The sequence below is a fragment of the Chiloscyllium punctatum genome, chromosome 2 (genome assembly GCF_047496795.1).
Source record: "Chiloscyllium punctatum isolate Juve2018m chromosome 2, sChiPun1.3, whole genome shotgun sequence".
Lineage (NCBI taxonomy): Eukaryota > Metazoa > Chordata > Chondrichthyes > Orectolobiformes > Hemiscylliidae > Chiloscyllium > Chiloscyllium punctatum.
This window is the reverse complement of record NC_092740.1, coordinates 14,283,627-14,295,694: the sequence shown is the minus strand read 5'-3', so window position 1 is coordinate 14,295,694 and position 12,068 is coordinate 14,283,627. Positions and strand designations below refer to the sequence as shown.

Below are 12,068 nucleotides of genomic sequence, written 5' to 3'. Positions count from 1 at the left end.
TGTCTTAAATCTAATCACCCCTCAATTTGTAGCTATGACCCCTCGTACAAGCTGACATTATTATCCTAAGAAAAAAAAGACTCTCACTGTCCATCCTATTTAATCCTCTGATCATCTTGTATGTCGCTACCAAATTCCCTCTTAGCCACCTTCTTTCGAAGGAGGACAGACCCAAATCTCTCAGCCTTGACACATAAGACCTTCCCTCCAGGCGAGGCAACATCCTGGTACATCTCCTCTGCACCTGTTCCAATACTTCCACATTCTTCCTGTAATGGGGTAACCAGAACTGTACACTTGATTGAGTTTTTTGAAGTAGCAGCAAACAAGACTGAGGAGGGCAGAGCGGTGGACGCGATCTACATGGGCTTCAGGTCAGGTGTTCGACAAGGTTCCCCATGGGAGACTGATTAGCAAGGTAGATCGCACAGAATACAGGGACAACTAGCCATTTGGAAACAGAACTGGCTCAAAGGTAGAAGACAGAGGGTGGTGGTGGAGGGTTGTTTCTCAGACTGGAGGCCTGCGACCAGTGAAGTCCTACAAGGATCACTACTTTTTGTCATTTATACGTGATCTGGATGTGAGCATGAGGTATGGTTAGCAAGTTTACAGAAGACACCAAAATTGGAGATGTAGTGGACAGCAAAGAAGGTTACCTCAAAATATAACTGGATCTTGATCAGATGGGCCAATGGGCTGAGGAGTGGCAGACAAAGTTTAGTTTAGATAAATTAGAGGTGCTGCATTTTGGGAAAGCAAATCTTAGTAGAACATATACACTTAATGGCAAGGTTCTCGGGAGTGTTGCTGAACAAAGAGACCTTGGAGTGCAGGTTCATAGCTCCTTGAAAGTGGAGTCGCAGGTAGATAGGATAGTGAAGGCGGCGTTTGGTATGCTTTCCTTTATTGGTCAGAGTATTGAGTACAGGAGTTGGGAGGTCATGTTGCGACTGTACAGGACATTGGTTAGGCCACTATTGGAATATTGCATGCAATTCTGGTCTCCTTCCTATTGGAAAGATGTTGTGAAACTTGAAAGGGTTCAGAAAAGATTTACAAGGATGTTGCCAAGGTTGAAGGATTTGAGCTATAGGGAGGGGTTGAATAGACTGGGGCTGTTTTCCTTGGAGCCTCAGAGGCTGAGAGGTGACCTTACAGATGTTTATAAAATCATGAGGGGCATGGTATAGGACAAATTGATAGTCCTTTCCAGGGAGTCCAGAACTAGAGAGCATCAGTTTAGGGGGGAAAAAAAAAGAGGGGAAAAATATAAAAAGGACCCAAGGGGCAACTTTTTCACAGAGGGTGGTATGTGTATAGATTGGGCTGCCAAAGGAAGTGATGGAGGCTAGTACAATTACAATACTTAAAAGGCACCTGGATGGGCATAGCCCTCCAGCACAGCCTTCTTAAACTGTCCTGTCAATCTTCCTTCCCACCAGTCCGCTCCACCCTATCACCCTTGGGGGTTGGAGAGATAAATGGGAGGGGAGGGGCTGGGAGGAGTAGCTGAGATTGCAATAAGTAGATGGGGGCAGGGGGGTGAGAGATCAGACAGTAGGGTGGTGCAGACAGGTGAGAAGGAAGATGGACAGAGGGGACAGGTCATAAGGATGGTGCTGAGCTGGAAGGTTGGAACTGGGGTTAGGGGAACAGGGGAAATGAGGAAACTGGTGAAGTCCACATTGATGCCATGGGGTTGGAGGGTCCAGATGTGGAAGATGAGTTGTGTGCCCTCCAGACGTCAGGGGGTAAGGGACTGGTGATGGAGGTGGCCCACGATCTGCATGTCCTCGACAGAATGGAAGGGGGAGTTGAAGTGTTTGGCCACAGGTCGATGGGGTTGGTTGGTGCAGTTGTGCCGGAGATGTTCTCCGAATCGTTCTGCAAGTAGGCATCCTGAATCACCAATGTAGAGGAGACTGCATCAGGAGCAACGGACACAGTAAATGACATGTGTGGAAGTGTAAGTGAAACTTGGATGGATATGGAAAATGCTTCTTTGGGGCGCTAGATGGAAGTGAGATGAGAGGTGTGGGCGCAGGTTTTGCAATTCCTGCAGTGGCAGGGGAAGATGCCAGGAGGAGAGGGTGGATTGTTGGGGGGCATGGACCTGGCAAGGTAGTTGCAGAGGGATTGACTTTTACATAAAGCGGATAAGGGTGGAGTGAAATATATCTCTGGTAGCAGGGTCTGTTTGTAGATGGCCAAAATGGTGGGCGTTGATGCGATGTATAGAGGTTTGTGGGGTGCAAAGTGAGGACCATGGGGCTTCTGTTCTTGTTGCAGTTGGAGGGGTGGGGTTCGAAGGCAGTGGTGTGGGAAGTGGATGAGATACACTGAAGAGCATCAACAATCACATGGGAGGGGAAATTGCAGTATTTAAAAGGAGGATGCCATCCGGTGTGTTCTGTGGTGGAACAGGTCCTCCTCAGAGCAGATGCAATGGAGGTGGAATTGGGTATTGGATGGCAAATGTTGCCTGCTTTCCCCCTACTAATGCTGCCAGACCTGTTGAGTTTCTCCAGAAATTTCTGTTTCAGACCTCCCCAGTTCTTCACTTTATTTCACTACAGTCAATGCACCTACTTCATTCTTGCCTCTCAAAATGCATTGTGGACAGGCAGGAGGCTGGAAGAACACAGCAAGCCAGGCAGCATCAGGAGGTGGGGGAAGATGACATTTTGCATATAACCCTTCTTCAAAACACATTAACCCTTATTCACACAAAACCACATCTACTTTGTTAGTTTTTTTTAAGCCTGCCTTAGTGTCATAAAATTTATCTTTTGTCAAGTCCCAATTTTTTTTTAAAAACAACCTATAAGTTACAAAATTGTGTCCAAGTCTAAATCGTCCATCAGCACGCATTAAAAAATGCACCAACTTCTAAGATATATCACTTATAAAATTCAGGCATGGGATTACAGGTATTCACCATTCATTAGTTAAGCTTAGTTCAACTGCTGCATTTTCATTGTTTCAGTTGGACTTCGCTGATTACAACAATTCTATCATTCTCATATTATAGAAAATAAATATTGATTTTCCACTTAATGTGGTATGCTGACACATACAAGACAAATTGCTTTGACAAACTATCTAAAATTACGAGTTTGCAGAAGAATCACACAATAATTATGGTTCAGGTGGTGATTCAGCCTAACAAGCTTGCAGTGGTTCTATTACTTAGTATATCCATACATGTTCCACAACATCCCTGCACACCATTTCTAACCAAATCATCATCAACACCCTGCTGAATGCATTTCTGAAATTACCTAGCAAAGATGTTGCTCTGTAGCTTCCCCATAACTTTGTTGCCCGAATGACCTTGACCTCCTCAAGGACCCACTCAAACCTCTCACCTTCACAACACACAGCCCTCCACCCAACTCCAAAATCATTATCAAACCAGTGGACCGGGGGGTGCAATGGTAGTTTGCCGCACTGACCTCTACACCGCTGAAGCGAGGTGCCAACTTGAAGACACCTTATCCTCCCACCCCCCTTGACCACGACCTCACCTCCCTCATCATCTCCCAGACCGTACACAACCTCACCACCTTAGGGGAACTCCCACCCACAGGTTCCAATCTCCGTTTGGGGATCCCACACCTCCCAGATCTACCTCCTACCCAAGACTCACGAGTCTGAACTCCCCCAGCTGACCCATCATCTCCGCCTGCTCCTGCCCTATCAAATTCATCTCCACATACCTCGACACTGTCCTATCCCGCAGTCCAGGAACTCCCCACATACATTCAGGACACCATCCACACCCTCCACCTCCTCAAGACTTGTGCTTGCCTGGCCCCCAACATCTCTTTCACCATGGACATCCTGTCCCTATACACCTCCATCCGACATGACCAGGGCCTCCAAGCCCTCAGTTTCTTCCTCTCCCATCGCCCCCATCAGTACCCTTCTACTGACACTCATTCATTTGGCTGAACTGGTCCACACCCTCAACCATTTCTCCTTCCAATCCTCCCACTTCCTCCAGATGGAAGGCATAGCCAGGGCCATTGGCATGGGCCCCAGCTATGCCTGTCTATTTGCCGTCTACGTGGAACAGCGCATCTCCTGTAGATACACTGACACCATTCCCCACCTTTTCCTCCGCTACATTGATGACTGCATTGATGCCTCATGCTCCCATGAGGAGGTTGAACAATTCATCAACTTCACCAACACATTCTATCCTGGCTTTAAGTTCACCTGGATCATCTCTGACACCCTCCCCGCTTCCTGGACCTCTCCAGCAATGGTAACTGACTCAACACTGACATTTTCTACAAACCCACTAGACTCCCACATCTACCTGAATTAGACCTCCTCCCACCCTGCCTCCTGTAAAAATGCTATCCCTTATTCCCAATTCCACTGCCTCTGCCGCATCTGCTCCAAGGAGGAGCAGTTCCACCACAAAACATACCAGATGGCCTCCTCCGTTAAAGACAGCAATTTCCCTTCCCACGCGGTTGATGATGCCTTGCAGCGCATGTCATCCACATTCCACATCTCCAGCCTTGAACCCCACCCCTCCAAAGCCAACAAGGACAAAACACCACCCCCCCACCCGTGTTGACATTTTCCACCGCAACAACCTCTGTATATAATCACATCATTCTCCGCCATTTCAGCCAACTACAAAGAGACCCCACTAGAGATATATTTCCCTCCCCATCCCATCTGCTCTTCGTAAAGACCGTTCCCTTAGTGATTGCCTCATCAGGTCTATGTCCCCCAACAACCCACCCTCCCCTCCTGGCACGTTGGCCTGCCACCGCAGGAACTGCAAAACCTGAGCCCATACCTCCCCCCTCACCTCCATCCATGGCCCCAAAAGGAATCTTACACATCCATTTAAGTTTCACCTGCACTTCCACATGTCATTTACTGTAGCCATTGCTCCTGATGCAGTCCTCTCTATATTGGGAAGGCAGGACACCGACCCACAGAGTGCTTCAGAGAACATCTCTGGGATACCTGCACCAACCAACCCCATTGCCCTGTGGCCAAATGCTTCAACTCCTCTTCCTATTCCACAAAGGACATGCAGGTCCTGGGCCTCCTCCATCCCCACTCCTTGACTACCCGACTCCTGGAGGAAGAACGCCTCCAACCCAATGGCATCAACGTGGATTTCACCAGTTTCATTTCCCATCCCCACCTCATCCCAGTTCCAACCTTCCAGCTCAGCACAGCCCTCATGACTGCCCATCTCCCTTCCCACTTATCTGCTCCACCCTACCGTCCGATGTATCCCCATTACCCCCACCTCCATTCACCTATCGCACTCAGTTACCTTCCACCTCCCCCCCATATTTATCTCTCCACTCCCAAGGCTCCCAGCCTCATTCCTAATGAAGGGCTTTTGCCTGAAATGTCAATTTTCCTGCTCCTCAGACGCTGCCTGACCTGCTATGCTTTTCCAGCACCACCCTCTTGACTCTGACCTCCAGCATCTGCACTTCTCACTTGGTCGCCCCTCAAGGAAATCCTGTCCAGCACCACTAATCCAGTATTTGATTTTCAGCATCTGCAGTCATTGTTTTTACTTTGTTTGTATGAACTAAGTTGGGCACTGTTCTTTGCAGGAGAAAGTGAGGACTGCAGATGCTGGAGATTAGAGCTGAAAATGTGTTGCTGGAAAAGCGCAGGTCAGGCAGCATCCAAGGAACAGGAGAATCGACGTTTCGGGCATCAGCCCTTCTTCAGGAATGAGGAAAGTGTGTCCAGCAGGCTAAGATAAAAAGGTAGGGAGGAGGGACTTGGGGGAGGGGCGTTGGGAATGATAGGTGGAAGGAGGTCAAGGGGAGGGTGATAGGCTGGAGTGGGGTGGGGGCAGAGAGGTCAGGAAGAAGATTGCAGGTTAGGAAGGCGGTGCTGAGTTCAAGGGATTTGACTGACACATGGTGGGGGGAGGGGAAATGAGGAAACTGGAGAAATCGGAGTTCATCCCTTGTGGTTGGAGGGTTCCCAGGCGGAAGATGAGGCGCTCTTCCTCCAACCGTTGTGTTGCCATGGTCTGGCAATGGAGGAGTCCAAGGACCTGCATGTCCTTGGTGGAGTGGGAGAGGGAGTTGAAGTGTTGGGCTACGGGGTGGTTGGGTTGGTTGGGGGTGTCCCAGAGGTGTTCTCTGAAACGTTCCGCAAGTAGGTGGCCTGTCTCCCCAATATAGGAGGAGGCCACATCGGGTGCAGCGGATGCAGTAAATGATGTGTGTGGAGGTGCAGGTGAATTTGTGGTGGATACACAGTCAAAGATGTAAACATTGCACCTGTTTCAATTTAAAATAGGCAACAACCATTCTCTGGATCACTACTTACAGAAATTAACACCTTGACGAGAGTCAACCTTCCGAGTTTAAACTGAAACAAAGCTTCAAGGTGAAATGACAAACCTCAGCAGGTTTGGCAGGTAAAAGCAGAGTCAATGAGTCAGATAACTCTCATCAGAATTCCATCAGAACTTCTTCAGGAGTTATCATTCTCAATGTTAACTTTGCCTTGTTCCCCCTAGATCTGCTGGGTTTTGTCAATTCACTTCTATTTTTGTTTCAGAATTGTACTTCTTTGTTTTAGTTTACCGGAAAATGAACGATCATATTTATTACAATCTATATGGTCACATCTCTATCAAAGTTCGCTTGCAAATCAAATACTCCTTGCAAAAGTTGATAAAAACATTGTTCACTTTTTCATAACTAGTCTTGTGAATACCCTGACCAATGTAAGCTGGAAAACTTGGACAAAACTAATCATTTTTCAACAAGACAGAAGACATCATTTTGTAATTCAACACTTGTCCAATTAAGAACCTGATTTTAGAACACAAAAAGCAGGAACTCTGCAGTTGAGATCCTGAAACAAAAAGAGGACCAATAGGAATTAATTTCAATTGCAGGACAGTGAAATTTTTAAGTGAAAGAGGAACAGCATATGAAAAGGTTACAGTAATAGATACAAAACAGACACATATAGATACAATAGATAGCAACAGTGAAGCACAAATCCTTAATCTATTCAGAGCCAGAAAGTTACTAAAATTATAGTTAACATTACAGGTAAAACAAAAGCTGCCACAGCAAATATGCCTCCAGCACTAAGTTGTTTAAACAAATAACAACCTTTAGTTTTAGTTCCACTTACTTATATTACATGTACAATTGGGCTGTGACTCTGTGACAGCTCACAGCAACAATGTACATACAGGTTAAACATCAAACAATAAGTAGTGGAAAATAGCACTAGAACAGACTGGAAACATTTAAATAGAAGAAGACCAAATATCCCAAGCCTCACTCCAGACAAAAAAAGAACTTACATGCACACAGAAGGGCACAGTTTCATAAAACAGTACAGGTGCTTCAGCCCTCGATGTTATACCAATGTTTTATCCTACTCAGGATCCAGTGGTGCCACTTAAAGGCTCAGATGAAGAAGAATTTCTTCTCTCTGAGCTTTAAGAATCTTTGGAACTTCTTGTAACAGATAGCTGTGGAGAGCGGAGGCCTTGTACACTTTTAAAGTACCAGATAGGAAAGGGAAGGAAAATGGACAAGAGAAATGTCGACTTAGCGATAATTATAGTAAAATGGTGGAGCAGGCCCGAACAACCGAGCGATCTACTCCTGTTCCTCTTTCTTACGGGCTTATGTTTTACAGTGACCACAACGAATCTTTACCAAACAGACTTTCAGACCTGATGCTTGTTGGGAAAACGTGAAATATAAAACTGAGAGATCACGTCAAAGTGCATAAACTGTAGCTGCAGAGGCCTAAACCAAACCAGATGAAGGAAAGCCTGCCCATTACCGGCAGCAAAAAATAAACAGACATAATACACACAAAACAAAACGGAGAACAACACCTTAAACCAACTACCTTTCCGGGGCATAACTTCACAACACGAAAACGCAGACACCGTTCAGATTAAGGAAAAATCCAGTCACCATTGAAGGCCTTCAATCGCTACGAAAAGTCGATACCGGCGGAAGGAAAAAGTGAAGCCGTAACCCCCACCCCCCCACGTGACGTCACCACAGCCCGCCTCCCGACGAAATGAGTGTGAATTCCTCGCTATCGATTGGCCAGTCCGCACGTTGACCGTCACCGCATCGCCGCGGTAACGGCCCTCCCATTGGTTCGTGTGTTCCCGGGCCTCACCCAGTCGGGGAGTTCGAAGAGATGGGCGGGGTCTCAGGGAAAGGTCAAGGAGAGATCAGACGACGCAGAGCATGACGGTTTTCTTTAAATGAACCTATCCGGAACGACTATAGCTCCCAGAGGGCGGTGCCTGGCGCGCGGACTGGCCGTTAACGGCGGCGCTTTCAAATTTTCCATTCCCCCCCCCCCCGGCGACCCAGACGTATTAAATTTCAATATTCGTTATCTGTATTGTGCAACAAAGATCGATCAAAATTATTGATGTAGGTTAAAAGCCACTATGGGGATGACCAGCGAGCTCCAGTTGTGCAACCGCTCATTGTCTGTCGGCGAGAAGATGAGCGGATAGTGTTGTTCGAGACGAGAGACTCTAAGAAGTATCGACGCTCTAACCCGTGTTTGAAAATACCTTCGTCCTTCTGTCAAGGGAGCTGGCGAGGTGCCGGAGAGTATGTGACAATTGAACTGTCAATCATCGCAGTTGATTCCGCCCATTGTTTTATCAGCCAATCAATAAGAGGTGGGCGGGGTTTTTCTGGGACTACAGACGCCGCCCTTGAGAAGATTGTGGCGAATGGCATTTTTGAACCACCACATCCATCCGCATCCAAAGTACTGTGCAGGATTTTGATCCGGTGTTACTGAAGGAATTGTGATACACTTCTAAGTCAGCATAAGACATAGAAATCAGGCCATTAAGCTCATACAGTGTGCTCCACCATACAATCGTGGTTGATAAGTTTCTCAACCCCATTCTCCCGCTTTCTCCCTGTAACCCTTGATACTCAAGAACGTATGTCTCAGTCTTAAATATACTCAATGACCTAGCCTCTAGAGCCTTCTTTGGCAAGGAATTCCATAGATTCACCATTCTCTGGCTGAAGAAGTTTCTCCTTATCTCCATTCTAAAAGGTCTTCCCTTTACTCTAAGGCTGTGCCCTCCAGTCCGAGTCTCTCCTACTAATGGAAACATTTTCCCAACATCTACTCTGTCCAGTCTTCTGTATGTTTCAGTATTCTGTATGTTTCAGTTAGATCCCTCTCATCTTTCAAAACTCTATCGAGTATAGACCCAGAGTCTCCAAACGTCCCTCATATGATAGACTTTTCATTCCTGGGACCATTCTTATTAACCTCCTTTGAACACGCCAGGGCCAGTAGATTCTTGCTGACGTATGGGGCCCAAAACTGTGCACAATACTCTAAATGTTGTCTAACCAGAGCCTTATGGACCCTTAGAAATATATCCCTACTTTATATTCAAGTCCTCTCAAAATAAATGCCACCATTGTATTTGCTTTCCTAACTACTGATTCAACCTGCAAGTTTACCTTGACAGAATCCTGGGTGGTACTCCGTCTGTCACTTCTTTACCCTTTCTCCTGAACTTTCTGCAGCCTCCCTGCCACCTCTTTGTATCGTCTGCAAACTTTGCCAGAACGCCCTCAGTTCCTTAATCTAGATCGTTAATGTATAAAATGAAAAGTTGTGGTCTCAACATTGAGCCTGGCAGAAAACCACTTGTCACCAGCTGCCATCCTTTTATCTCCGTTCTCTGTTTTCTGCCAGACAGCCAAACCTCTACTAGCCTCAAACACGATGGGCCCTTATCTTACTCAGTAGCCTCCTGTGCATCACCTTGTCAAAGGACTTCTTGAAGTCCAGGTAGCTAACATCCATTGGCTCTCCTTGGTCTAACCTGCTCATTAGTTCCTCAAAGAATTCTGGCAGATTTGTTAGGCATGACCTCCCCTTGATGAGACCATGCTGACTTTGCCCTATTTTACCATACAGTTCTAAGTATTAAGAATTCTCATCCTTTGCAATGGATTCTAGGATCTTATCCATGACCAAGGTTGGACTAATCTGTCTGTAACTTTCTACTTTTGCCTTAGTCCCATTTTAAACAGGGGTATCACGTTAGCAATTTTCCAATCCTCTGGGACCTTCCCTGATTCTAGCGATTCTGAAAGGATCACCACCAACAGCTCCACTATCTCTTCAGCTATCTCCTTTCGAACTCGGGTGTAGTCCATCTTGTCCAGGTGATTTATCTACCTTCACACCATTCAGTTTTTCTGCCATCTTCTCCTTGATGATGACCATATTCAGCTGTGCCTTCACTTATTTAAATGTTTGGGATATTACTTGTGTCTTCCACCTTGAAGACTGATGTGAAGGAATCATTCAATTCCTCAGCCATTTCCTTGTTCCTCACTACTATCTCTCCAGTGTCATTTTCCAGCCCAATGTACACTTTTGCTTCTCTTTTGTCCTTTATATATCTAAATAAATTCTTAGTCTTCCTTTATATTGTTGACTAGCTTACCCTCATATTTAATCTTCTCCCTCCTTATTTTGGTCTTTGTAAGGTTTGCAGTCGTCTGGTTTCCCACGGCCCTTACCCATGTTACACGTTTTCTCTTTTGTTTTTATGCTATCATTGACTTATCTCGTCAGCAAAGGTTTCCTCATCCTCTCTGTACCATGCTTCTTTTTACCTTGGGATGAATCTCTGCTGAGTCCCTGAACTATTCCCAGAAACTCCTGCCATTGCTGTTCCACTGTCTGTCCTGCTAGGCTTCTCTCCCTGTCAATTCTACCCAGCTCCTCCCTCATGGTTTTGTAGTTGCCTTTATTCAACTGTCATACCTGTTCCCTCTCATTCTATCTTCTCCCTCTTAAATTGCAGAGTAAATTCAATCATATTATGATCACTGACTCCGAAGTGTTCCTTCACCTTAAATTCTCTCATTAAGTCTACCTCATTGCACAACACTAAGGCCAGTATTGCTTATTTCCTAGAGGGCTCCACCACAAGCTACTCCAAAAAGGCCATCTCAAAGACATTCCACAAACTCCTTTTCTTGCAATCCACTCCCAACCTGATTTTCCCAGTCCATCTGCATATTGAAATCCCCCATGATCACTGTAACGTAGCCTTCCCTATATATCTTTTCTATCTCCTGGTGTATAGAGTCATAGAGATGTACAACACAGAAACAGAGCCTTCGGTCCAACCTGTCCATGCCGACCAGATATCCCAACCCAATCTAGTCCCACCTGCCAGCACCTGGTCCATATCTCTTCAAAACCCTTCCTATTCATATACCCAAGCAAATACCTTTTAAATGTTGCAATTGTCCTAGCCTCCACCACTTCCTCTGGCAGCTCATTCCATCCACATACCACCCTCTGAGTGAAAAAGTTGCCTTTTATACCTTCCCCTCTCACCCTAAATCTATGCCCACTAGTTCTGGACTCCCCCACCCAAGGGAAAAGACTTCGTCTATTTATCCTATCCATGCCCCTCATGATTTTATAAACTTCTATAAGATTACCCCTCAGCCTCTGATGTCCAGGGAAAACAGCCCCAACCTGTTCAGCCTCTCCCTATAGCTCAAATCCTCCAACCCTGGCAACATTCTTTAAATCTTTTCTGAACCCTTCACAACATTTTTCCGATAGGCAGGAGACCAGAATTGCACGCAATATTCCAACAGTGGCCTAACCAATACCCTGTACAGCCGCAACATGACCTCCCAACTCCTGTACTCTATACTCTGACCAATAAAGGAAAGCATACCAAACACCTTCTTCACTATCCAATCTACCTGTGACTTCACTTTCAAGGAGCTATGAACCTGCACTCCAAGGTCTCTTTGTTCAGCAACACTCCCTTGGACCTTACCATTAAGTGTATAAGTCCTGCTAAGATTTGCTTTCCCAAAATGCAGCATCTCACATTTATCTAAATTAAACTCCATCTGCCAATTCTCAGCCCATTGGCCCTTCTGATCAAGATCCCATTGTAATCTTCTTCGCTGTCCACTACACCTCCAATTTTGGTATCATTACCAAACTTACTGACTATGTCTCTTCTGCTCCCA

General features: G+C 46.0%; 1 protein-coding gene across 5 annotated transcripts in view; it reads right to left on the bottom strand.

The window, feature by feature from the left end:
• Positions 1 to 8,048, bottom strand: part of LOC140494555 (E3 ubiquitin-protein ligase RNF4-like) — a 60,024-nt gene extending 51,976 nt beyond the window's left edge. For 2 of the 5 annotated variants that reach the window (XM_072593860.1, XM_072593896.1), the window contains exon 1: positions 7,897 to 8,045. Coding sequence is in view for 1 of the 5 variants with exons in the window: in XM_072593878.1 (XP_072449979.1) it covers positions 7,965 to 7,967 (3 nt within the window). In the remaining 4 variants the exon portion in view is untranslated. Of the gene's footprint in view, positions 1 to 7,896 lie in introns of all 5 variants that reach the window. The other 3 variants (XM_072593878.1, XM_072593869.1, XM_072593887.1) reach the window with 3 other exon arrangements.
• Positions 8,049 to 12,068: the final 4,020 nt, after the last annotated feature.